Genomic DNA, 23,915 nt, shown 5'->3' with positions numbered 1-23,915 from the left:
GTTGTGACTGTACTAGTTACCTCGTAGTTGTGAAAGGTGGCTTTCTCAGTCGGACAATCCGTCGACAACAAGCAGGCTATCAATTGTAGTCTGGAGATGTCGCTGAGCCGAACCGCGGAATGTCGTGTTGTCGGTAGTTGTACGGAGTATTCCGTAGGTTGGGTCGTCTGGCGCTTGGGCGACGTAAGGATCGCAGATCTGAGTGGTTGGGTTCGTAGCTAGGCGCTTATGTCACTGGATCACCAACAGCTAACTTTAGGGTCATGCGACATGCTGTCGCTCATGGGAATCTGTAAGGGCAGCAAAAAGTAATCCCTGGTGAAGTAAGGAACCAGGAACCAGCAAAGTGATGGATGATTGACGAAGGAAGGCTGGTGGAGGATTTTGCGGTGAGGGTAGCGTAGGGCCCAGGCAGTTCCCCGCTGAGGCCCGTTTAATCGAGAAAGGCGAGGTTTAGTTCGATGGAGCGTTCAAGGTGGGCTTTGTGGAGCAACCTGGTGCACCGTGCTGCATGGAAGCCTAACGAAATGTTGGAGAATTAAGAGATTAGATTGAATTGAGCATGAAGGGTTGATGAACTTGGGATGGATTGTTGGCCGTGAAGTTGCATAGAGCATACAAAGGACAGTTGGCTGATGATTGTTTGCTGGTGAAGTTGTGTTTGTCTTTACGCTTGTTGCCTTCGTTGCCTTTTTAGATCCTGAGGCACCAAAGCTAGTGTTAGTGCCTTAGGCACAGTACTCTAACTATATAGTGTGACAAGACAGGATTATTCTAACGATACAAGGTACAATACCCAGAAGAATGCTAGACTAGCTATCATTGAATATCCCCAGGGTTAAGGGTTCACCGTAGAGATCCCATGGCCCATAGCAAGCAAAAGCCGTGCCAGCTCAGTCTACCCCCGCTTGACCGGCGACGTTTCGAGAACCCAATTCCCCTCTTCAATGTGAGCCGTTGTACCACGCCTCGCAGCGCGCACGACCTTCTCGCTCGCTTTTACAGTCTGCCCTGTTTCCCGATCCCAGATCAGTCCCTCCTTCAGCCACATCCACGTCAAATAAGCGCGAAGTTCCTTATCCTGCGGCAGCACCGACTTCCACTCGGGGGCGAACCCAGCTGACGCAGCACCATTCCCTCTCCAGTCCTTAGCCAGACCCCGTAACTCATCCCGACAAAAGATTCTCCAGCTATCCAAGGCATAAGCTCCCACCCCAGGAAGGTGCGCAATCTCCCAAGCTATCCGCTGATCTTCTTCGTCGATACACTCACCGGCTTTGACGTCCCGGCCATCAGTCTTGCGTGGGTAGTTGAGTTTCCGGTACCGTTTGCCACGGGAAGGCGGACAACTCAGCCACGTCTGCGCTAGTGCGATGCATTTCCTTGCGCGCTGATTCTGAAAGCCGAGGCGGTGGATCATGGATACCAGCTCGTGTGGGTTGGCCGCGGCCATTGCTTCGATCGTGGGGTACCTGTCGAAGACCTGGAATAGGATGGGAAGCGCAACGCCGCCACGTGTTCGGTTGAGGAAGATCGTTGCGAGGAGTAAGCGGAATGGATTGTGGGCGAGTTGCTCTTGTACTAAACCAAAGGCTGGTGCATCGATTGGAGGGAACGGCAGGCAAGAGTCTTCGTTAACGAACGGCCTCTGGAAATAGCGTGATATCCTTATTGGTTTAAGACGGGGTCTTTTTTCTGGTATGAGTATATGATCTAACGAAAGGTCAAGTGGGTGTGGCGTATGCTCCCTCGCATCGCAGGGAGTAACGCAACGTGTAGGCGTGACAGGATCGCTTGGAGTCCCGGTTACCTCCGCGAGGCTCTCCGTGAGGCAGCGCTGAAGTGATAGGGATCGATCAGGAGACGCACAAGGGCTATTAGGAAGGGAATCAATGTCGCTGGGTACATCACTCAAAGTCGAGTCGGAGAGCAAAATGTCAGAAAGCATGCCAATGTCCTCGGCCATGCTCAAGACATGTTCTGGCATAGAGCGATGTTTGCGGACCAGGGGCGATGATTCAATATCAGCAGGTCTTCCTTTATTGAGATTCCCGATAGTTGGGTGCATAAAATATTTTGACCTCACCTCATCGCCGGCTGTCACCCCCGGCAAATCATCGGTTCTTAAAAATCCAGCACAATAGGATCTTCCCGTACTGCACCGCTATGCCTGCAGTCCCACTCTAACGAAGACTGCGAGGATTGGCATCCAGCGGTGCGTTGTATCTTGTTCTCTGACATATTTCGCGGCTCTTGTTGCATTCTGCCATCGCCGCAAATCAACGGCTTCTCTGCCTTATTCAGAGGAGCAACCTTAGGATATTCAAGGTCAATGGTAAACGCATTTTGCCTCGCTCCCTTGTGGGCCTCAAAATGGGGCTGGTCTGGACCCTGCCTCCGTTCACGCTTTCGCTTCCGTTTCCTTTGGAATCTTGATAGCTTCCCCTTCCCGGCTACATCATTATGATCAAGGGCGTCACAGGGAGTTAGCGCAGTCCGTCCGGAGAGGCTCGTGGTATTGACAAGCCGTTTTTCCACCAAGCTGCCAGCCCTAGTCAAGGCTTCTTCCCTCTTGTGCTTAAAAGTCTTCTGATCACTCGAGCTCGGCACCTCAAACTCGTGCGAAGCTGGACCAGAGTCATCAACCTCGTCTCCAAACTCTATCCCCTCGGAAAATGCAGCTGCAGATCCAACGCTCTTCAGGTAATAGCGCTTGATATCAAGGAGCACTCTATCAACTTCTTTCTCTTTGTATCCTAGCTCACCAGCCTCCTCATGTACATCCCGGACGAACTGTTGACGCGAGGACAATGAGACAGGGTAATGCTTGTCCCGCATGAAACTGTGCTCGCAAATAAATCTCAAAAGAGGCGAGTAGGTATCATCATCGAAATCCGTTGATATTAGGGGGTCCGCATCGAGGTCGATGTCACCAACACGTCCTTCATCTTTTCCGCTGTCTGGGTTTCCTCCGACGGAGGGTAGCAGTACCGGTTTAGGCACGGACTCGAGTTCTTTTGTGTTGACATTGACCTGGGCGTTGTCACTGAGTTCAGCCTTCGTGGTCAGGAGGTTGGTTGGCTCTTTGACTGCGGGGTTGTTGGTGCTTGTCCTGCTCTTCGTTTTCTTCTTGCTCTTGGTCTTAGGCTTGCAAGGGACAGGTTTAGCGGAGCAAAAGAAGGACGAGATTCCCTTCTCTTCACGACCTATTCTCGCCATTTCTATATCCTTGTCGCTTGTGTGCGATCTGGATTCTGGCTATCTGACCATATGCGCGCAGGTGTAAGTGTTTGTTGGTAAAAAGAGGGGGAAGGAACCAATGGGGAAACCAGAGAAAGCAGAGGAGGTGAGATCCAGAAAATGGCTTGAATAAGGAACATAGAACTAACACAAGAATAAACGCAGACAGGAAAGTCCTTCAAACTGCTATTTCACTCACACGGAGACAACCATCCACAATCCACCCCTCGGCAGTCCTCCACCTAGGCAGCTATCAACGGCGCGCTCGGCTTATATCCGGCTACCAAACCCAGTAAATGATGACTGTGGCATTGTGCTGAAATGAAAAAGAGGAGAACGAGTCGGTCACATCGCATCGGCCTAGGCAAATCCGGGGAAGAAGTTTGGGATTCGGTTGGATTTTAAGCGGAGCCTTTGTGCACAGACCACATAAGACTATGATTGATCTATGCGAATATAAATATCTTTCAAACTAAATAGCAACAATAATGACTGACAGTTTGTCCAATTAGAGCTATCGTGTATGTACTATAATTTATATGTCCTTTGTCCACCGAATTCTATTCCTAAGCTTGACCCTACCGCATATGTACTGCAAGTCTATACCTACTATTGGCCCACCTCCACTACGATACACAATTAATCTCTTGATTCACCTTAGATGTGAAATTTAGACCGCAAAGCCCCCGGCATCCAATTGTCTCGGCTCTCCTGCCGCATCAAACGTCCCATTCGGCAAGACCCTAATCGCCTGCGCCGTGCTAGTTCCGGGCGCCATCCACGTAACATTATGCCCGCGCGCGGCCATGAATGCAACAGTCGAGTTATCGTACGCATACTCAAACGCGACCTGGTTCGGGATCAACTGATCATGCAATCGCGGTCTGGCAAGCGCCTCGGCGGCAGATAAGCCCTCATCTACGGCGTGGATAATGTTTTGCACGGTGGCGGTGATGATTCGACTGCCGCCTGCGGACCCTGCGATGAAAAAGGCTGTGCCGTTGGGATGCGTAACGATTGCGGGGGTGCAACTGGACAAAGGGCGCTTGCCTGGCCGGATGTAGTTCGCTTCGGAAGGGATGTATCCAAAGGAGTTGGAGGAGCCGGGGACGGAGAAGTCGTCCATCTCGTTGTTCATTATGACACCCGTCTCCGGCACGACGATTCTGCTGCCGAAGAGAAGGTTGATGGTGGTGATGGCCGAGACGGCAAGGCCGGAGCGGTCGATTGTGGCGATGTGGGATGTTCCTGGTCTGCAGGAGGTATTCTGTAAGATGATGTCTAGAACAAAGTCGATAAGAGACTCACGTTTCCAAACTCTCGATTCCAGCTGGATCATATGCAGATACATTCTGTGTGCGAAGGTCGGAGATTTTCGAGTGGATCTCATCGGCAGTCTGCTGAGAGATCATATCCCTTTCGTACTCGCTCATTCCGTCAACAAAGCCCGGGTCTCCAAGGACGGTCCGCTAGAATACCAAGATGGTTAGCTAAAATCAACCCCGTTACTACGTTGATCGCCCACATACCAGACCATACGCAAACCGCATCGCCTCATCCAACCGATGTGTACTCAAATTGACATTCTCTAGCGTAAACAGCGGTTCATATGTATTCAGGACCTTAAGGATATTCATCGCAACGCTTCCACTCGACGGCGTAGTCGTGCTCGTAACCTGATACCCACGGTAGTTGATCTGTGAGTAATCCCGCACAACGGCGGTATAGTTGCGCAGGTCTTCCAACGTCATAGTACCATTGGCAGCTTGAAGCGCTTTGATCGTGTATTCGGCGATCGGACCCGAGTAGAAGGCGTCCGGGCCTTCGGCCGCAATTGTTTCAAGCGTTTTCGCGTACCGCTTCCGCGTTATGGTATCCCCGAGCTTGACGCGCTCACCGTTCGGCGCAAAGTCGACGGCGAAGGAGGGATCATTGACAAGGAAGTCTTCGCCGTCGCCAACCGCGGAATCCATGTATCGGACCAGGTCCTGGCCGACAGGGAACCCATTGCGCGCGGTGTTTATCGCCGGCTGTACCAGCACAGACCAGGGGAGAGAGCCGTACTTGCTGTGGAGGAGTTCCAGGCCGCGGAGTTCACCAGGGACGCCGCTGAAGGTTGTCAGAGCAGTCAATTGGGGTGTCAGATTTATCGTACCTTGCCAGCCCACCAAGCGTGGATGCGTCAGTCAAATTATTGAACATTGTCTCATAGGCCGCCGCCGGGGCGGTTTCCCGGAAATCAATGTACTCAAAGGAGCCATCGGGAGACTTAACAAGCATAAAGCCGCCGCCTCCAATGCCGCTGTGGTACATCCCTAGGTCGACGCTGTCAGCTGATTGTATGGCACCAAGGCCACAGGTAGGTCTCACCAACGACCCCAACACAAAGCATCGTCGCGACCATCTACCGGAATCAGCAGCCGTCCCGACTGAAGAAATTCAACCCAGCGCAGTAAACCGCGGGAATAAGAAAGTACTATGTAAGGAGAACTCACAGCATCAGCAGCGTTCCCGCCCATCAGGATAATATCCGTGCCATGCCTACTGCAAATCGCGCTCTCGCTCGCTACGGCACCCCTCTTTCCATCATGAGCCTCTGCAGATCTCTCATATTTATGGGCGCGAGTGTAGCGATCGTACGAGTCTAGCGGTGACGGAAGGACACTGGGCACGTGGAAAACGAGCAGCACTAGACAGAGCGTGGTACAGACGGATAACCTCAAAAGGCGCGATGGCGACAGCGACGGCGACGGCGACATCGTTGAACCTGAATTACGCGTCTGGTTCTGGAGTGAAAATGAAACTTGCAGCTCGTTGTCAGGACTTGGGAGAAGCGGCTGGTTGCACCATTATAGCTTAGTATTAGCATTGCTTTGGTCTCCAAATAAAGCGGGCATTAAAGTAACAGTAACAGCCGCGCGAGGCTGATGTTGTGCCCGTTCGTACCTGTTTCTCCACATCCTGGGCGTTGCCGTCATACCCCTGCAGTTGCATCGCCCTTTACTGGACAGCCTCGTCTTCTATCGGTCTTGCGAGGTGACAGGCCGGATAAGGAAGAAGGATACAGAAAAGACTGGAACGAAAGACGACCATTTTGGAGAATTAATCTGCATCGCCTCGAAGACTCCGACAGACGCTCGTGGACATTGATAAGCAAAGGGCCAGCGACAATGTGAGTGGTTGATAAGGCCGCGAAACTAGCACTGGAGTCGCTGCGTGACCGTCTCCAATCTTGACGACCGCCGATACGAGATCTGGGTTCCTGCTGCAAGGCAGATAAGACCACCATCAGCATCACTACCCGTTGCCCTGTCAGCGCCAGGTGGTCAAGATTCGAACCCGACAGACTCGACCTGTCATTCTGAGGGTCACGGGTCGGGGTCACTGTAGATCCCCCCGCATAGCGCAGTCTACTCTGTACTCGTAGTTCTCAGAGTGTACAGCCATTACGTACAACAAACCGTCCTCGTTACCGTAACCCCATCTCGCTCTTCTCCTTTTGTCTCTCCCCGTCATATGGCACCGTATAGGCAACCGCCTGCCTCGCCCACTGGACCGTATCCTGCCAAACCTCGGGTACCTCCTCCTGTGGCCCAAGCACCGTCGCAACCAGGCGGCGGCCCCAGGTTCCCACGTACCACTTATTACTAAGAAGATGCATCCCAACGCCGTAGTGCAAGAATAGAATCCGCGCTATCCAGTCTCCCTCCTGCAGTCGCGCCATGAATTCCTTGCTGATGTGAATCGGGAACGCCAGAATTCCGCCTTGATTCCTCCCGCGCGGCCACTCCTTGACCATTTCTTGGAGCGTGTCCCAGGTGCTGAGGTATATCGTTTTGTGGGGGGACTCTGTCGAGTCTATTGAGCTGCGGAGACGATCGAGTGACTTGAGCAAGTCCCTGTGCGGTTTAGAACTTTGTCGCGAATTGTAGGGTTCTAGGATGATACGAGCTTACCGTTGTAACTGCTCTAGGCCAGGGTCTTCCTGTGCGCTGCACGTATTGTCAGCAAAGCCGGTCAGGTGCAGTACAGTGTTTGAAGCAGGACTCACTCCTCTACCTGCCCCTGTTTCAAAAGCACCACTCTCCGTTTATAGATAAACCACGCCTTGATCTCTTCTGGCTGCTCTACGCTGTCTAGCTGCTCGAAGAGGAACGCGCACCCGGTAAGCAGTCGGTTGATTTCCAGCACTTGCAGAAGCGGATCGAACGTATCCCGGTTCTGCGACACACACGGGTACGCAAATGCACAGAGCATGATGAAGATCGAACAAATGAACGCCGGCCCCAGAGTCTCGGGCGCAAGATCGGCCAGCACCCGACTAAAGGCCGAGCATGCACGACTCTGGTACTTGAGTGCAATCTCCAGCCATTTGCTGTCGCCTTGCTCGAGGAACGCCAGGTGCAAGGCTGAAAATGCGAGCAGGATGTCCAGCAAGAAGGGATTTGATGTTGCGAGGCGCGGGACGGCCACTTGGAAGTGGCTGGCCTCTAGGACATCTTGCCGCAGCGTGAATGAGGCTTCGATTGTATAATGATGGAAGAGTTTCATTTCTAGCATCCGCGTCTGTGCGGACCAGCCGTCGGAGCTAATAAGTGTGTCATTATGTAGATTGGAGCCTTGTGGAGTGAGAGGAAGCTGGCCATCTGCGTCCCCGGACTGGGGGTAGTCGCAATCTAGGCCTCGCTTCCTGCACAAACTACATCTAGGAAGCTCCTCGTCGCACTATACCTGGTTGTCAGCGAAGCTCAGCCCAGTTTAATCCGATGTGGACAACTTTTAAGACACGACGTGGAGCAGACCTGGTATGTAGTCCACCGCGCAGATGTAGAAATCAAGACAGAAAATCAAACTGCACAGACCTTGACATGTCTCCGCTTACATTGAAAACAACCTCTCCGAGATTTTGTATGGCTGCGACGTGAGGGCATTCGGCGTGAACAGCGAATGATTTATCATCGGACCGACGAGGTCCAAATCACAAAAGATCGCGGTTGCCAGCGCAATTATTGGACGCAGAGAAATTCTATAAGGTCATATGTTAATTGGCACTGCAGCTCGCCAATAGTGTTTGCACATAAGATGTGGTAGGGTTTAAGGATGTCGTATTCGCGTATCCCCAAGGCTCAAGGTGCGACGTCGGATGCTAAAAGCAATTCAGGCTTCAGGTGGGCCCCTGCGAGTTAGATGGGCCGATCGGGAACGGCAATTCCCGAATTAAATCCAACAACGTGACCAGGGCCCGCTACCACAACTGTGTGTTGCGAGGAATATTTAGGTTTTATAATAGGATCTCTGGCACTCGTACGACACTAGATACTGGACTCCGCTGGGTGATGGTGCTTCTGGAAGGGGAAACGACATTGGGCTGTTGAGAAAATTTAGGACATGAAGGGCATTGGTGAGGTTTAACTGTAAAACAAGATTGGGGGACGCCAGGAGATCATTCAATATAATATATATCTGAAAAGTACAAATATGTCTAGCGAAGACGCAAATATCGTTAAATAAAGTCGAATAGAGACAAAAAAGAAGTAAAGCAAATTGAGACCAGAAAAATAGAAGTGCTTCCAACGAGAATCGAACTCGTGCTTGCGGATTTCCAACCCCTTTAGATGGGGGCTGTCATACTTAGTATGAGACCGCCGTCCTAACCACTAGACTATGGAAACTTGTTGAGAATAGACCCTTTTATTTTATCTTATAAACTTAAACCATATCATACACCTAGCACCCTTGCAGTTCTGAGTTATATATGTTACTTACCCTATTGTAATTCTATCTAAGTGGTAAGCAAGTTTCTCTGGGATCAGCCTCAGTATACGAATGGTCACCAATGTCATTATGTTGAATTACTTGTTTAGACCTGCGATGGGTCCTTTAAGAGGTATGTACGCATGTATATATATATATAGTCACGTGCGAAAGTCTCCGTACAAAATCGCGTCAACGCGTCATGCGTAAACAACATTACAATCCTCAAATTGAAAATGTTGACGCCACGCAGGCTCCTGGCACCTGTCAATACAAATAGACCACGCGCAAATGAGCTGAGCCCAAATACTAGGGGTCATATTTGTGCTATGAACTTAGCAGGTGGGTCTATACCAAAAATATCTGACCAACTTGGAATCGCACGTTCCACGATTTAGTATACACTGGAACAGAATCCCACATAATATGACAACGAATCAAGATCTCGAGCTGGCAGACCCAGAAAAATAAGTGCCAGAGGTAGGGCTTTAATACTATGTTTAATTGAAATCAATCTGTTTATTACATATGGGGATATCCGCCTCCAAACCCAATTCAACGTCTACAATAGTACAATCCTTTGAATGCTCAAAGAATCAGGATACGGGCACTGGAGGGCCAAGGAGAGGCCTCAGCTACTCGAGGAACATGCCCAAGTACGCCCTAAATAGGCTCTCGAGCACCAAGACTGGGATATGGCTCGCTGGCAGGCAATAATATTCAGTAATGAATATAGCATTGAGATTGGCAAAGGGAGAAGAAAATGTTGGGTGCTTTTGCCTTAACTATCAAGGTGAAACATGGAAAAAGGAGAATATCAGTCCATACATGAAAGGCAAAGGAATCTCTGTGATAATTTGGGGAGTAATTTGGGGTAGTTCTTGTTCTGATATTATCTTTTTTAGAGCGGGACCCGACCTCAAATATAATGGCTACTCTGGATGCTTATATCTTGCTATTCTGAAGGAGGCGCTGTCTACTATTTGGGAGCCAGGTCTTAAATTCATGCAAGATAATGCTCCTATACACGCATCTCATCTAGTCAAGAATTGGTTAAGTGACAACGCAATTCCAGTACTCCAGTGGCCGCCGTACTTGCCTGATCTTAACCCTATTGAACATGCCTGGGCTAGGCTCAAAGAAACAGTCCATGCGCTCGATCCTGGCCTTGAGGAATGTAGAGGAGGCAAAGATGTTCTAAATATTTTGGTGTTGTGGCCTGCTGTACGGAGGATTTTGCAATAGAACTGTATAATCTAGTATTCCATGTCCGGCATGGCCTACTCGAGCTCTACCTCCACGGAGCGTTATTTCAACGCCGTGGGTATGAGTCTGAAATATGAGCTCCACTAAACTCTCACAAGGGAGAATATGCAGACCAGATCTTACATAGCATTCTGCCTCTGTTACCCGACCTTCCCCGGCCCGGAGCATTCTGCACAATAGCACCCAAGTGCATAGTCTTGTCGAACTAGAGATTCTGAGCATTGTGCTCAGTACTTCTAGGATCTCCGTTCAATGCACCCAGTTTGTGTCAATCCAGGGCACCAGGGGCTCCACGAAGAATACCCTAGCCAAACTACCCGTCTCCCCTTTGGTTCTGCACCAGGGGACGTGCAATCAGAGTCTGGCCGAGGAAGGGCATGCTGGGACCTCTAGTTCGCCTGAACCTCAAAGGAACCCACAAGAGAAGAAAATATATACAAAGGGTTTACAGACGTTCAAGTCGGCGAGCGTGCTGGACCCGTAACTGCATCCGCGGCTCATCCAGCAGCAGGCGCACTCGGAGAGACGGTGAGGCCCTCCATCACCACCAGGAGCTCCTGCAAAGCATGCGCCTTAAGCCTAGACCCCTCGCTGGATGTTTGACCCAGGACTGCCGGATCATGATGTACCATATAATCGGCAGCAAGGGACACAGTATCCGAACCCGTCCAGAGGCTCCCATTGAGCTGGTCACAGATAGCTGATACCCTGGGCGGGATAAAGGAACGGTCGAGACGCCTGGCTTTCAGAGCCAAGTCGATGATGCGTAAGAACGCTTTGCTGAGACGGCCCCAGCCTAGGCTCATGTGCCAGAGGCCGAGGACTGAGCCTTCGAGGACGACACCCCATTTGGGCTCGCTTGGGTGGAGCTTTGAGACGGCATGGACCCCAGCCACGCAGAAGTAGTGGAGCATGACGATAGGAATGGATTTGTATCCGTGTGTGGATTTGTAGAAGAGGATGAGGGAGCCGACGACGTCCAAAGCTTGGGATTTGACCTGCGAAGGGTCGAAGGAAAGATGGGATAGAGTCGAGGTCGAATCTGCATTCAAGAGGAAGATCTCACATAGAGACACAATTGTCGCCTGGTAGTACAGACTAGGCGATGTCAGTGTTTCGTTTTCCCTGGCAGAGATATCGACTTACTGTAAGCATATAATGTGCGGTGTTCTGTTATGCTTAGGGAGCACGCTCCATGGCAACATCGTTTTCCAGTTAAGAAGCCGCTGGTACAAGCCATTCCCATAGTCACAGTCCTCCTTGCTTAAGGCTGAACCAGGAAATTTGAGAGCAAACCGGGCGATGTCGTGGACTATCGTGACCAGGTCGCTCCTTACCATCGCGGCCGTATAAAAGAATGGTTGCATGGCTGACGTCTCGAACGGATAGGGACGCCATCCAGCCCCTTCATCTAACATTTCAGCCTCTTCTGGTGAGAACCTGATAGCTGGAGGTCCCTTGCAAGAAGAACTCTTTCTGTATACCTGGCACGCTAATCTACAATGAGTTAGCGGACACATATACAACAAAGAGGCACTCATACGCTTGGATATCGAAGATAGCCCAGGAGACCAGCTTCTGAGAGTTCGAGATCGTAGTTGGACTGTCGTCACTATCGCAGGAAAAGTATGGGCAGTCACTCTTATCAATATTATACCTCGTGCTCAAATCGGCTCCGTGGATAATATAGCTGGTGCCGAGTTTGTCGATGCCAAAGGTGCAGCAAAGAAGGCCGATCAGTATGCTGGCCTGGACCGTGGGAAGGTCGGTGCTTTCTTTCTCTTGTAGCCAGAGACGCTGCACAGCGCCATAAAGCTTCTCACCCAGCACCTTCTCCCCTCGGCGATCGGTGATACGGTCAAGGTTGTACGAAAAACTCTGGGTAATATTAGCCTCCGAGCGGCTTCAGCCATCGACAAGCTTACACAACCGAAAAAGAGGAGTGTATGCACAAGTAAGGAGGAGCAGAATCTCGTGCGCCGGTGTTCTAGATCATGCACGAATAGCTTCTGGTCGATGAGCTGCCACGTGGGATTTTCCCACGTGAAATAAAAGGAGAGCAAATGGCTAGCGACATCGTCATCAACCAATGACGTCCAATGCCGGATCGAGGTAACTCTGATCAGGGGCTCTTGACAGAGCACCAGCGCACTGCTTTTCTCATTCGACTGCCATGCTTGATGCATTCGCCTCAACGAGAGTCCGCGTCTGGGCGACGGTATCTGCTGCCCGGAGAGCGGTTGTGCAGAGAGGAGGGTCGAGAAGAACTCGGGGGACGCCTGGAAGTGATTCTGCTTAAAGTCAGATCGTGATACCGAGCGCGGGGACGACCAGCAAGACAAACTCGGATGGCATCGTGAATCGCCTGGCGGTGGTCATGGTCGCTTCGGGAGACAATCTCTCGCAACAAAGACTCATAGGCAGTCAGCCTCTTCTCTAGGGATTGAACCTGCAATTGTTGGCTTTCGCGTTTAGACTTTGTGTACGTGCAGGCCGCGCCTGACCGAAGGCAAAAGCCACATGTTGGCTTCCGGCCATCGCACTTTGTCTTCTTCTTCTGGCAGTTTGCGCAGGCGCGGGGAATGCGCGTGTGGCCGAGAACCCTCTCGGAAGTGCCGAGTCTGGGGATGGGTACTCTGGCTTCTGCTGCGGCGGGACTGGTACTCGGCCTGCTGGGAGACCGGGCGCCGGCAGTGTTACTGTTCGCGGGCAAAGGCGAACCGGGGTCGGAGTCGAGCGGAGTCGCGAGCTGCTGAGGTTGATCAATCAGATTTTGGTCGATGCTTGCATTCTCCATCATCCAATGCCCTTAGTCGCTTGGTTGGAGGAGCGAGCAGACTAATCTCAGCAGGAAAGCAGAGAGGGAGCGGAACCCAGTCGCGGCCGAGCTGGTTCGAGAAATGACGTCGCCGGTTGGTGTATAATATTAGTCATGCATGTACAATTATTCTGCATACAGCACCACCGAGCCAAACATAATACTATTATTTTTTCTTATTGCCAGGAAGTTGGGACGTACGCGAAGCCCCGCGAATACGGAGGATATAAAGTCTGTTGTATAATTTACTGGCGTCGTGGCGTGTCGTGGCGTGTCGTAGCGTCTCGTGGCGTGTCGTAGTGTCGATGCTGCTTTTGGCTTCAAAATGCTGTAGAATAGCCATACTAGCCAATCGATTGCTGCTTAATATGGCCTTTTCCCTGCTGGATCTATACAGAAGAGATCCCATAGGAAGCTGTTCAATGCCGGATTCTAATGACCAAGGAACTGGTATGCCTGTTCGCGAGTTGGACTGTCCAAAAATCAAGAAATTCTCCACCCCTCTTTCTCAATACTGCAACAATGCAGAAGCAGCCACTCTCGCGAAGTGAGCAGTCAATCCTGGTGGGAGCTTGGCAGGTCAGTTCTGGTATGGCTTAGGTTCTTCCTTTGAAGCCTTTGAAAGAGGAGAGAGACACAGTACTCAATCCCGTCGACGGGCTGGCTTGAGCGAAAGACTATGGCGCAACCTCAAACAGTAGGAAATTTTCATATCCTCATCTACAAGTGAGTTCCCTTGGTACGGGGTATCCGAAGAAAAGTCCATTGTGATCCATCCCTGGATTATTTCATTCGTTGAACCGTACAAAGAGCATGATCACCGTCCATCCCTTGTTGCAGCAGGGATACCGAAATAGGACTGGACATTAAGCCTATGCTAGGTGTTCCAGTTGGCACACCGCTACTCTAGAATGAGCAGATGGGCCAAACTAAGAAAGAAAGCTAGAGCGCTCTCTGGGCTGAGTTTTTTGAATACATAAGAGGGCAATGCTGAAGAGCCATCGCTTTGTCTTTTGCACCGATGGTCCTGTTATGCTGCGGATTTCGCATATATCACTCTTAGCGCTCCCGGCAGCCCATCTCCTCATTTTTATTTTTTTCCCCCTTATTTTTTCTTTTCTTTTCTTTCTTTCCTTCTCCCTCCCCCCCCCTAAATTTTCTTATTTATATTATTAATATTTATACATTTTTCTCTGTCAAGCTGTGCTTATTGTGGAGGTTCTTCGACTCCCTGGGAACTTTACAGAAAGAGCCCTCACTAGCCCAAGCATGCACCTTGCAGACGAGATTGAAACACTCGGCCCCAGAGGGCGAAACTGGACCAGTGTTCGGGATGGGTGCCGGGGACCATTTTCGGGGTCATTCGCAGCTGAACCTATCGGCGCAGAGTTTTGCATGAATCCTTGATGCCTTATTGCATTCGACGGAGCGATAAACCACCAGTATAAGGGGTTTATGGCAAGGTCGGTTCTATGCTAACAAAGCCGTCTTTGGGCCACAAGTGTACGTTACCCGAAAACCAACGGCCACGCGCCCGGGAGATCATCTCCATGAGGAACCTAGGATGTATCACGCGCGGCTGGCGGGCGCCACGGCGGCCTTTAATATGAGGATTTATTACCTGTCGCGGGGAGGGATGCTCCCCGAACAATACGCCGTTCCCACTCGCGGGGACCTGACTTGGCCCTAGCGTCATCAGCTTAGCGTCCTCTCCTGCAGTCAGGCCCGGTTCTTCCTTGGAATCATCGCTCTAGGATGGCCTGATTGCGGCAAAACCACGTTGACCATTAACTATGGGGCCTGTAAGATGCTGGACACGTGATATTAAGACTCAAGGTAGGGCAAACATCGAGGCGGGCAACCGCCCATCTCGCTGCCCTTGGAGGCTCAAGTGCGGAAGTGAGGTTATGTGGGGAACGTGAAACAGGGCGGGTTTCCACACATTCACAGAAGGATGGGTACGAACCCAACCATCTGCAGGGCCCCGATTCGTCGGAAGGTCTTCCATGAATCCAAGGGCGAGTGGTGCCGTGCGGCCGGTGCGCTGAGACGGGCCGGGGATGAAGGGGGTTGGTCGGCGACTCGGGGATCTCGGGAACAAGAAGACTACAGTATTGAAATTCGACTCGAGATGAGCCGAGTGATTGCGTGGTCCGCCTAGGAGCTGAAGTAAGGTCTAATAATATTATTGATTTAGTTCTGCCGGTCTTAAGATTGTGTGGTATTAGTATTCATATAGACTACTATACACCTTCGTATGAGTCAACGCTCAGAAGAGGACAGACAAAAAAGAGAAAAATAGAAGAAAAAGTGAGAACAGAGAAGAAGAGAAAGAAATGCCTGGCAACACCGATTCTTCATCACGGCCATCTTCATTAGCGTGCCTTCCTTGCCGCCAACGCCATGTCAAGTGCGATGCCGTCTTGCCAGCTTGCACTCGCTGTCGGACAACGGGTTCTGAATGCCAGTATGTTCGTTCGAGGAGGGGGTTGCGGAGCCATGACAAGAAGTCTCTATCTAAACCGCTAGACGAGAATGTCTTTTCAGTCCCCGCCGACACCATGCCTGACTGGCTCGATGCTGCTTTCCCTTCAGACTTGAGCGTAGAGGTACCGAGCCCTAACCCCCCCCCCTTTCTAGTATTGAGACGCAGGCTGACGTTGGCTAGGCAGCGCAGACGCTCCTGCAACCGCATGATGGATCGATCGTCCAAGATTTCTCGCTCGACGAAACGTTTGCCCTTCCTGAGTCCGAACTGGTCACCCCAAAGGTGGCTTATGACCCGATGATCCAGCTTTATTATGAGAACTTCCACCCCTCGCATCCGTTCATGGTGCCCAGGAGGGCACTGGGCACCTCGCTGGGCTTCTTAGTACCTCCACAACTTCTCTCAGTCATGCGCTATATTGGTGCTCATTATTATCCAGACCCAGCCCTCAAGCAGACATTTCGACAAGCAGCGTTCGACGCACCCTCTGACCAATCGATAGAGGCCGGATTCAAAGTTCAGGCGTTGCTACTGCTAGCTATCACTGACCACTGCCACTGCCACGAGCAAAGCGCCCATCGATTGATACAAACGGCAGTCAACCTTGCGCTGGAGACTGGCATGAACCGCCGGCGATTCGCCAGTGAGCATTCGTACGGCCATTGTGTGCTGGAGGAGAGCTGGCGAAGGACTTACTGGGAGCTTTATGTTGTTGACGGACTTTTAGCGGCGATGTGCGAGCAGAGTTCGTTCCGGTTATACCACCAGCCGGTTAACGTGCAATTACCCTGCGACGAGAAGATGTACAAGAGTGACGAGGTAAGGTTGAACTAGCCAGGCACAAAAGGCCGGAAAATTGATACAGACTATATAGGTGTTACCATCAGGGCAGACCCTGGAAAGTCTCCAGAACAACTGGTCATCAGGGCAGGACTTTTCAACATTCGCATATCGTATCAGCGCCATGCAGAAGCTAGGGGCCGTTCTTGAGCTCAACCGATCACTGGAAGATGGTGTAGAGTCCCATATCGAGACCATTGATGCCCACCTCGTCTCTTCACTTATGGTTGTCCCGCCCCTGCACGGCGAAAGCTACGACAGCTCCTATCACGACGAGATGATCTTCCAAGCCCAAATGATCCTATACTTGTCAGTCAAACCTTCCCTCACTAAGAGGTAGCGACCAGAACTAACCGTAGTCAGAGCACTGATCTACCTCCACCATCCGCGCTCCGGCATGCGCTTCGCCTCCTTCCACGCCAACCCCCCTACCACCTGTACGCGGTTGCAGTTACCAGCAACATTAACCACACAATCATATTGTGATTCTGAACTTCGCCCATCTCAAACCCTCGACCTCCACTCCCATAAGCTCCTCCGCGCCGCAGATCTCCTCTCCGGTCTCGCAACCCTCCCGAGCCCCATCCACCGTCGAACGCCATTCTTCACCTGTGCGCTGGCCATGTGCATTATTATGCACACCGCAGCACTGCTCCTTGTTGTTGGCGCTGAAAAACAGGAGGCTATCAAGGCGAGGATCCAGCTTAGTATAGGTGGATTGAATGTGCTAGGACGGACTTGGCCACTGTCGAAATCTGTGAGGCAGCAGATGGTCGATATGTATCAGGAGGTTGTAAGGAAATGACAATGTATAGCAAGCCGGACACTGGCAGTATTCGTTTCGATTATTGCCCATATTCTGCCAAAATAGAAATGAGACTCTCCCGGATGGACCCTCCGTGCCCAAGGCTGTACCTGCATTGCCCTGAAAAGAAATCATAACGTAGCTTCACCAGCAGAGATGCAGTCATACGGCAAAAAGTTGAAGGCAGTTCTTCTCACCCTGAACTCAAAATATGCCCTCTTCTCGCAGGGGCACCTCTGCGTTATCGAAGAGGGCTGCCAAAGGTGGCTGGCATTTGGCAGCCTGGGTCCTTCGTCGCCCTTGATTCGAGGGTCCTTTTTATCAATATTCTAGTCTTGATATTCCCAGTATCGGCTCTCCTGTCTCGGGTCTAATTGGCTCTTACGTGAGTTTAGTATTTAGAGGCAGGGATTGACTACTCCGTATCATTTGGAGAGCGATATGGAAAAATGTCGCTTATGGCTTTTATTTGACTGAAATTTCGCCGACTGCCTAGACCCCGGACCGCTAATCTGCGGAGGAGCTTGATATCTTTTGGGACTCTATGCTCTCGAAATCACTGTAATATGCTTATTGCTTGGTGTCGATGCTCTGTCGCAACCAGTCTCTCCACCCTTGGTCGCTCAAGATCGATCGCACACGAGCCTCAAGCCACTCGGTGTTGCCCCAAAACCCCCAGGATGCCTGGAACCGACACCAGTCAACCAGGGCAGTTTCCCAATGCCTTTTAAACGTGGACCATTCATAGAATCCTGGTTCTTTACTTCGCAGCAGACTCGTGCGGTATGCATCTAGCAGTTGCCTCTCGCCGTCACCCATCACCAGCTGCTCAGGTAAATATTCATCGGTTACAAGCATGTGTAACGGCACCGAGCATGTAAACAGTTTGGCAAGATCACATACTCCCAGCCCTAGCCCGACGTACTGGAAGTCAAAGAAGGCCACGCCTTCTCCATCACTTGTCGTGAAGAGATTCTCGGACTTCACATCGCCATGAATGTATGACTCTAACGGCCTGCCACAAGGAGTCAAAAACAATGCAACCATCTCGGCTACGGAGAGTGAGGAGCCTTCAAGGGGGGTGCACAGGGTCTTTGACCACTCCGAGTCAGAATCTTGGACGAGCGAAGCGTACTCTTTTCGCCGAGTCGCAAGGTACGTGTACCCACCGTTAAGCCAAAGCCCGCTCCCAACACTCTTCTCTCCGTTTTGTCTCCTCTTGGCTTCTTTAAGCGGTGGCAAAACATATCCGTCAAGGCTACCCAGCAGCAGCTCCCACGAACGGCGGTGGAAGCCAGCCAGCCAGTTTAGCGCCCCATGCACCTGTACACCGCTCAGCACGCCCCTCTTCTCCCCAGCGACTGGAAACTTTGGACGCAGATCAACCATGATAGTGGCCAATGAACCGTTCAACTCCTCCTCACCCTTCTGGCCCTCCATGTCCCGCGTCGAGGCAAGACATTTGGCGACAGCAACCTCGTCACCGAGCAATGGCACAACTTGAGTATAGAAATACTGCTCTACCTCGTAGCTGAGCATCTTGCGCAGATGCCCTTCGTCTGCATTGCTAGAACCTTTTCGAGGGGGAGAGATGAGCTTCAGGATCAGATGATAAATAGACCCCGTCGTTCCTGATCTTCCTCCGCAAAGCTTGTCCAGGTGCTTGGCCGCTTTGTCGCTGGTGGCTCGGGCAGTGATTGCGCAGATATGTCCATATCCTGCCCATAGAGTCTGTAGCGTGGTACATGAGACAAGGTCGAGCGAGTACCACGACAGCATGATGCTGGCAACGCGGCGGGGGTCCGAAGGTGTCATTTTACTTTGATTTAGTCGTGTGGAGAGAGCTGGATCTGTTTCACGTCAAAATCACCCTTGCAACGTGTAGTTTAAGACAGGTGTTTGGGTGGTGTCCAGGCGGAGGAAGGAGAAATCCGAATTAGGAAGGACAACGGCCCTCTGCCGAAAGTTTCTCCGCTCCGAGCGGCATCAATATTTCTTCCCCGCGATAGAGGAGAATAATTCGTCTCTAGGTAGTCTGGACTTGCCAAAATACACAGAACGTCATTCGCCATGGTCTACTATTTTACGTCGAATGTGGTGCAGCCGTCTGCCTACATTTATATGGGGAAGGACAAGTTCGAGAGTACGCACAACTCCCCGACCCCACAGCGAGACTATGCTGATCGCCAACAGACGAGGATCTGATTAAATACGGGTTGGAGAAAGATGTTTGGTACGACTTCTTGAATCTGCCATCTGTTATTGAGCTGACGCTAACCGAAGAGGTTCAACCCGCAGGGTTCGTCGCGGGATATCCACAAAATTTCTCCCAAACCAAGCTTAACATCTTCAGTTCCACGTCGATAACCTGTCGAGCGCACACGTTTACGTCCGGCTCCGCGATGGCGAATCATGGGACAACATCCCGCAAGAGCTCCTGGTAGATTGCGCACAGCTTACCAAGGCAAACTCAATCGAAGGTCAGCTGCGATCAGACTTCCGACCCAGCTTGGCCCAACTCTAATAGGCGGACAGGAAACAAGAAAGATAATATTACGGTCATCTATACCCCCTGGTCGAATCTGATGAAAGATGGCTCCATGGCAACGGGTCAGGTATCGTTCCACAACCACAAACTGGTTAAGAAGGTTTTCGTCGCACAGCGGGAAAACGCCATCGTGAACCGTCTGAATAAGACGAAGGTTGAGAAGTTCCCCGATCTGCGAGCGGAGAAGGAGGAGTACAAGAAGATGCTTCAGAGAGAGGAGAGAAAGATCCGCGAGGAGAAGAAGAACAGGGAGAAGCAGGAGAAGAGGGAGCGGGAGCAGTTGAAATGGCAGAAGGACCATGCATATGACGACTTATTTTCGGAGGAGAACATGGAGGCCAGCAACAACCAGGATCGGGATCCGAATTTCCTTGACGACTTTATGTGACGGATGTCCATACCACTGCGATACAATATACCCCATTTTCAATACTACATCTTACTTCACCCGATCTGGCATTGTGAAAGTGCATTGCAAAGCGACGTGAGTGTATAATCAGGCCAATGGTAGTCGTAGAATATATAATGTAATCCGCATATTCGTAGTTCCGGCTCGGCATCATGGCAATACCAGCCTGGCTATTTGACTGTCGTTAAGCGGAGTCGGGAATGGCCGGCCCGAATAAAGCCTTGGCGCCCCGGAGTGCGGGCGGAGCTTTCTGTGAGAGGCCACCCAGTACGTCATGTGAAGCTGCCATGTTCTCCAGCTTACAGGTCTGCAATCCTTAACGTGTCACTGCAACATCAGCCTTCCACTGATTAAGACCATGAATTGTCCATCCCGCACCGATGATACGCTTCCCCACTGCGACTGGAACCAGAACCCGCCGTTTCTGGCGCCTGACTTAACAACCCGTCAGGATCTCAATGGCATCTCCAATGTTCGCGAGTTTAAAGATGCTGGGATCGGGGTCATCACCATGCAGCACTGTCTGCACGACGCAGACTTACCGTCTCTTCACAACCGCGAATTTGAGGTGTTGTGGCAAATGCACCCGAGGGCGTCCCTGACCCAGTCAGGTAGGTCCAAAAAGATTCTGCGGTTTATCGACAATGCATTAACACCCGACAGGACGCCCGAAAGATCGAGTTGAGCATGCTCGATCTTCTTTTGATCAAATAAAGAGCTGGTGCTTATGGCTGCTTTCAGTGCTGGCCACAGCCCTTTTAATTTCCGCCAGTGGTTTTGTTGACTGGTTGACTAGGATCGTTGTTCCTTTTCGACAGACTACTATGGCTTCGATTGGACATCTAGAACTAGATAAAGGTACTACGCAGGTACGGAGGTATGCTAAGCGGCAGGCCTGCGCTTCAGGCGGTGTCGATGGTAGTGAATACAATACCTCGCTACACGTGGGAGCTCTGTTCATCATCCTCGGGGTTTCGACTCTCGCTTGTGCTCTGCCTATACTGGTTATTCGCTTCTCTCGTCTGCGTATACCGCCAGCTTTTCTCTTTTTTGTGCGCCATTTCGGTACAGGCGTCCTCATTGCTACAGCCTTTGTGCACCTCCTCCCAACAGCCTTTACTTTACTAGGCGACCCATGTCTGTCTAACTTTTGGACCACCGATTACCCTGCTATGCCGGGAGCCATCTCCCTGGGTGGGATATTCCTTGTCACCTTGATTGAGATGGTCTTTAGTCCCGTTCGACAAGCTACCCGGAAGGTCTTAAAACAAACCGATCAAGAGTCGGCAGCCACTGCTGGCACGGATCAACTCTCTGGTGGCAACCACGAACAATCTTGCGATTGCGATAGAAGTCCTCATATACGTCCAAAAGGTCCACTAGTCGGCAGAGCTGCCAGTTTCAGCCGTGCAATCCACCGCATTGGCGAAGAATCGGACAGGATACATCGCATCTCTTCTGCCCCTGAAGCCAGCCCTCTTCCAGAAGTCAGCGAAGTCAAGCGGTTTACCGACCGCCAAGGCAGCGTGGTCGAGTTTCAGCTGTCGGAGAAGCAGAAGTACAATAAGGACGTCATGCAAGTGTTTATGCTCGAGGTCGGAATTCTGTTTCACAGCGTCTTCATCGGCATGTCCCTGAGTGTATCGGTGGGGAATGAGTTTGTGGTTCTCTTGATCGCCATTGTCTTTCATCGTATGTTTCCAGTTCTTCCTCATATAGAACTTTCTAACGAGTGTAGAAACCTTTGAAGGCCTCGCGCTCGGTTCTCGCATCGCGAGCTTGGAATGGCCTAACAAGGCCGTCCAGCCATGGCTTATGTCACTGGCTTATGGATGCACGTACGTTCCCCCAACGCTACATGGTTACTTTTACTGAGCAAGTTAGTACACCCATCGGCCAAGCGATCGGTATCGCAACGCATTCGCTGTATAGCCCCGATTCAGAGGTCGGACTGCTCCTGGTGGGCACAATGAACGCTATCTCAGCAGGGCTGCTGATCTTCGCCTCGTTGATCGAGCTGTTGTCGGAAGATTTTTTGAGTGACGAGAGCTGGAGGGTGCTGCGTGGCCGCAGGAGAGTAATTGCATGCGCACTGGTCTTTCTGGGGGCATTCTGTATGAGTCTTGTTGGAGCTTGGGCGTAGTTCGGAGAGTCTCGGGGCTGGTTTGTCCGAGTCTGACAATCCGCCACGTTCGGCGACTGGCTACTAACAATGGAATTTGGAAGAGGGGTCAGCCCTCAGTATTTTTCGGTCCCTGAGCCAGAATGGCGATTGGAGTATTCCGATTGGCTAACCCCGCTTATCGGGCTCACCGCCTCCGACAAACGCTGAATCATTTTCTCCCGCTTGTCGCTCGCCGCATCTTAACTCTTTCTTCTCTTCTCCTCCAGTCTGGTGTCTTTTTCGTTATCGTCATTCTCTCATTGTGCCTTGTCACTCTTTACCTGGCCGCAAATGTCCGCCTCGCTCCCCGGCGACCGGGAGCTTCCCCACTCGCAATATGACCTAAACACCTACTGGGGTCGCGTGCGCCATGCGGCCGACATTTCCGATCCAAGGTAATTCTTATCGTATGCTGCCTGTGAACTGCGGGCTGACAGAGCAGGATGCTATTCGTCTCTTCAGCGGGACTGGAGCAGGCGAAGCGCCTTATCTCCTCCTACAAGCAGAACGAGATCTCGACAATGAATGCGGAGTTATGGAGGGCGAAGAAGGTGGTGGATTCGACATTACATCCGGGTACGTTCCAGATATGAACCCTGTTACCGGCTCACTGGCCACTTGGCTAACTTGTGCTTGCTAATAGACACGGGCGAGCCCGTCTTCCTCCCCTTCCGCATGTCATGCTACGTCCTCTCTAACCTGGTCGTTACGGCGGGAATGCTCACACCGGGCCTTAAGGTAACAGCGTCGTCTATGTGGACGGAATAATATATCTGACGGGACTTAGACCACCGGGACTTTGCTCTGGCAAATCGCAAATCAATCTCTCAACGTGGCAATCAATAATGCCAACTCGAACAAATCAACCCCCCTCTCCGTTTCGCAGATGGCCAAATCCTACCTCATGGCCGTGTCCGCTTCATGCTCCGTCGCGCTCGGCCTGAACGCTCTCGTCCCCCGTCTTAAGAACGTCTCCCCCAATACCAAGCTCATCCTCGGCCGACTCGTCCCCTTCGCTGCCGTCTCGAGCGCCAGCGCGCTCAACGTATTCCTCATGCGCAGCGAGGAAATCCGCCAGGGTATCGACGTATACCCCGTTCCAGAGAAAGAGGGCGAGCCGGTCCAGAGTCTCGGACGGAGCAAGGTCGCTGCTAAGATCGCTGTCGGTGAGACAGCTATCAGCCGAGTTCTGAACGCGACCCCGATCATGGTTGTTCCCCCTCTGATTCTTGTGCAGCTGGAGAAGAGGAAGCTGCTCAGTCCGCGTATGGTCCTCCCAGCCAACCTGGGACTGGTTCTCGCCACATCCTTGTTCGCCCTGCCCTTGGCCCTGGGTGCGTTCCCGCAACGACAGGCCATCAGCGCGGCGTCGCTGGAGGAGGAATTCTGGAACCGCGGTGGAAAGGACGGAAAGGTCGAGTTCAACCGGGGAATGTAAATGACCCCCTCTTTCTACTTATTAATGTATAGACCTGCTTTGCTAGAAGACTTTTTTCTTTTTTTTTATTCTGTTCGTTATTACTTATTAAGTCATACATATTCTAGAGTACAAAAATATCGACTCTTCCAGCTCCTGACAAGAT

At 51.5% G+C, this 23,915-nt stretch overlaps 10 protein-coding genes and 1 non-coding gene across 11 annotated transcripts; 4 read left to right on the top strand and 7 right to left on the bottom strand.

The window, feature by feature from the left end:
* Positions 1–898: 898 nt before the first annotated feature.
* On the bottom strand, positions 899–1,966 carry BDW70DRAFT_155690 (DNA glycosylase; the record flags this gene model as incomplete). The annotated part of the gene is made up of 1 exon (XM_073740078.1): positions 899–1,966. The coding sequence occupies one exon, from the start codon at positions 1,964–1,966 to the stop codon at positions 899–901; it is 1,068 nt and encodes a 355-aa protein (XP_073600848.1).
* Positions 1,967–2,124: 158 nt separating this feature from the next.
* On the bottom strand, positions 2,125–3,219 carry BDW70DRAFT_155689 (uncharacterized protein; the record flags this gene model as incomplete). Its single annotated transcript, XM_073740077.1, has 1 exon — positions 2,125–3,219. The coding sequence occupies one exon, from the start codon at positions 3,217–3,219 to the stop codon at positions 2,125–2,127; it is 1,095 nt and encodes a 364-aa protein (XP_073600847.1).
* Positions 3,220–3,910: 691 nt separating this feature from the next.
* Positions 3,911–5,999, bottom strand: BDW70DRAFT_155688 (gamma-glutamyltransferase; the record flags this gene model as incomplete). Its single annotated transcript, XM_073740076.1, has 6 exons — positions 3,911–4,493; positions 4,549–4,709; positions 4,770–5,349; positions 5,396–5,555; positions 5,611–5,644; positions 5,736–5,999. 6 exons carry the CDS (start codon positions 5,997–5,999, stop codon positions 3,911–3,913), a joined length of 1,782 nt encoding a protein of 593 aa, XP_073600846.1.
* A 472-nt stretch (positions 6,000–6,471) lies between these two features.
* Positions 6,472–8,476, bottom strand: BDW70DRAFT_40665 (uncharacterized protein). Its single transcript, XM_073743940.1, has 4 exons — positions 8,103–8,476; positions 7,292–7,965; positions 7,197–7,232; positions 6,472–7,139 (listed from the first exon to the last, which is right to left on the bottom strand). The coding sequence occupies exons 1-4, from the start codon at positions 8,169–8,171 to the stop codon at positions 6,710–6,712; spliced, it is 1,209 nt and encodes a 402-aa protein (XP_073600845.1). The 5' UTR covers positions 8,172–8,476; the 3' UTR covers positions 6,472–6,709.
* A 329-nt stretch (positions 8,477–8,805) lies between these two features.
* On the bottom strand, positions 8,806–8,912 carry BDW70DRAFT_t26. The gene has a single exon. It is a non-coding gene; the product is annotated as a tRNA-Met (tRNA).
* Positions 8,913–10,619: 1,707 nt separating this feature from the next.
* BDW70DRAFT_40638 (putative C6 transcription factor) lies at positions 10,620–13,235 on the bottom strand. Its single transcript, XM_073743939.1, has 5 exons — positions 12,605–13,235; positions 12,186–12,551; positions 11,804–12,138; positions 11,407–11,757; positions 10,620–11,358 (listed from the first exon to the last, which is right to left on the bottom strand). Exons 1-5 carry the CDS (start codon positions 13,058–13,060, stop codon positions 10,758–10,760), a joined length of 2,109 nt encoding a protein of 702 aa, XP_073600844.1. The 5' UTR covers positions 13,061–13,235; the 3' UTR covers positions 10,620–10,757.
* A 2,179-nt stretch (positions 13,236–15,414) lies between these two features.
* BDW70DRAFT_146933 (Zn(II)2Cys6 transcription factor) lies at positions 15,415–17,211 on the top strand (the record flags this gene model as incomplete). The annotated part of the gene is made up of 4 exons (XM_073738645.1): positions 15,415–15,687; positions 15,756–16,385; positions 16,459–16,715; positions 16,770–17,211. The coding sequence occupies 4 exons, from the start codon at positions 15,415–15,417 to the stop codon at positions 17,209–17,211; spliced, it is 1,602 nt and encodes a 533-aa protein (XP_073600843.1).
* A 485-nt stretch (positions 17,212–17,696) lies between these two features.
* BDW70DRAFT_127132 (uncharacterized protein) lies at positions 17,697–19,107 on the bottom strand. Its single transcript, XM_073735223.1, has one exon. The coding sequence runs from the start codon at positions 19,024–19,026 to the stop codon at positions 17,782–17,784; it is 1,245 nt and encodes a 414-aa protein (XP_073600842.1). The 5' UTR covers positions 19,027–19,107; the 3' UTR covers positions 17,697–17,781.
* A 166-nt stretch (positions 19,108–19,273) lies between these two features.
* On the top strand, positions 19,274–20,231 carry BDW70DRAFT_127131 (putative DUF814 domain protein). The gene is made up of 4 exons (XM_073735222.1): positions 19,274–19,354; positions 19,405–19,445; positions 19,565–19,691; positions 19,747–20,231. Exons 1-4 carry the CDS (start codon positions 19,282–19,284, stop codon positions 20,145–20,147), a joined length of 642 nt encoding a protein of 213 aa, XP_073600841.1. The 5' UTR covers positions 19,274–19,281; the 3' UTR covers positions 20,148–20,231.
* Positions 20,232–20,476: 245 nt separating this feature from the next.
* zrfD (putative plasma membrane zinc ion transporter) lies at positions 20,477–22,379 on the top strand. Its single transcript, XM_073735221.1, has 4 exons — positions 20,477–20,779; positions 20,832–21,860; positions 21,907–22,006; positions 22,053–22,379. Exons 1-4 carry the CDS (start codon positions 20,527–20,529, stop codon positions 22,309–22,311), a joined length of 1,641 nt encoding a protein of 546 aa, XP_073600840.1. The 5' UTR covers positions 20,477–20,526; the 3' UTR covers positions 22,312–22,379.
* Position 22,380: 1 nt separating this feature from the next.
* Positions 22,381–23,872, top strand: BDW70DRAFT_127126 (sideroflexin family transporter). Its single transcript, XM_073735220.1, has 4 exons — positions 22,381–22,727; positions 22,775–22,908; positions 22,976–23,070; positions 23,120–23,872. Exons 1-4 carry the CDS (start codon positions 22,624–22,626, stop codon positions 23,768–23,770), a joined length of 984 nt encoding a protein of 327 aa, XP_073600839.1. The 5' UTR covers positions 22,381–22,623; the 3' UTR covers positions 23,771–23,872.
* Positions 23,873–23,915: the final 43 nt, after the last annotated feature.

The sequence above is a fragment of the Aspergillus foveolatus genome, assembly GCF_047715535.1.
Source record: "Aspergillus foveolatus strain CBS 279.81 unplaced genomic scaffold BDW70scaffold_2, whole genome shotgun sequence".
Taxonomy (NCBI): domain Eukaryota; kingdom Fungi; phylum Ascomycota; class Eurotiomycetes; order Eurotiales; family Aspergillaceae; genus Aspergillus; species Aspergillus foveolatus.
Note: the sequence above shows the minus strand (reverse complement) of the source record. Positions and strands in the feature narration are given on the sequence as shown.

Bases quoted from the DNA above. Each gene is read 5' to 3' on its own strand.
- BDW70DRAFT_40665 (XM_073743940.1), bottom strand. From the start codon at position 8,171: ATGCCCTCACGTCGCAGCCATACAAAATCTCGGAGAGGTTGTTTTCAA. The intron at 7,966-8,102 runs GTCTGTGCAGTT...AACCAGGTATAG, and splicing joins GTAAGCGGAGACATGTCAAG to TGCGACGAGGAGCTTCCTAG. The intron at 7,140-7,196 runs GTAAGCTCGTAT...TAAACCGCACAG, and splicing joins GGCCTAGAGCAGTTACAACG to GGACTTGCTCAAGTCACTCG.
- BDW70DRAFT_40638 (XM_073743939.1), bottom strand. From the start codon at position 13,060: ATGATGGAGAATGCAAGCATCGACCAAAATCTGATTGATCAACCTCAG. The intron at 12,552-12,604 runs GTTTGTCTTGCT...GACTTTAAGCAG, and splicing joins CGATTCACGATGCCATCCGA to AATCACTTCCAGGCGTCCCC. The intron at 11,359-11,406 runs GTAAGTCGATAT...GACATCGCCTAG, and splicing joins CCGCACATTATATGCTTACA to TCTGTACTACCAGGCGACAA.
- BDW70DRAFT_127132 (XM_073735223.1), bottom strand. From the start codon at position 19,026: ATGACACCTTCGGACCCCCGCCGCGTTGCCAGCATCATGCTGTCGTGG.
- BDW70DRAFT_127131 (XM_073735222.1), top strand. From the start codon at position 19,282: ATGGTCTACTATTTTACGTCGAATGTGGTGCAGCCGTCTGCCTACATT. The intron at 19,355-19,404 runs GTACGCACAACT...GATCGCCAACAG, and splicing joins GGGGAAGGACAAGTTCGAGA to ACGAGGATCTGATTAAATAC. The intron at 19,692-19,746 runs GTCAGCTGCGAT...ATAGGCGGACAG, and splicing joins CAAGGCAAACTCAATCGAAG to GAAACAAGAAAGATAATATT.
- zrfD (XM_073735221.1), top strand. From the start codon at position 20,527: ATGAATTGTCCATCCCGCACCGATGATACGCTTCCCCACTGCGACTGG. The intron at 21,861-21,906 runs GTATGTTTCCAG...TAACGAGTGTAG, and splicing joins GATCGCCATTGTCTTTCATC to AAACCTTTGAAGGCCTCGCG. The intron at 22,007-22,052 runs GTACGTTCCCCC...TGAGCAAGTTAG, and splicing joins TCACTGGCTTATGGATGCAC to TACACCCATCGGCCAAGCGA.
- BDW70DRAFT_127126 (XM_073735220.1), top strand. From the start codon at position 22,624: ATGTCCGCCTCGCTCCCCGGCGACCGGGAGCTTCCCCACTCGCAATAT. The intron at 22,909-22,975 runs GTACGTTCCAGA...GCTTGCTAATAG, and splicing joins GGATTCGACATTACATCCGG to ACACGGGCGAGCCCGTCTTC. The intron at 23,071-23,119 runs GTAACAGCGTCG...GACGGGACTTAG, and splicing joins TGCTCACACCGGGCCTTAAG to ACCACCGGGACTTTGCTCTG.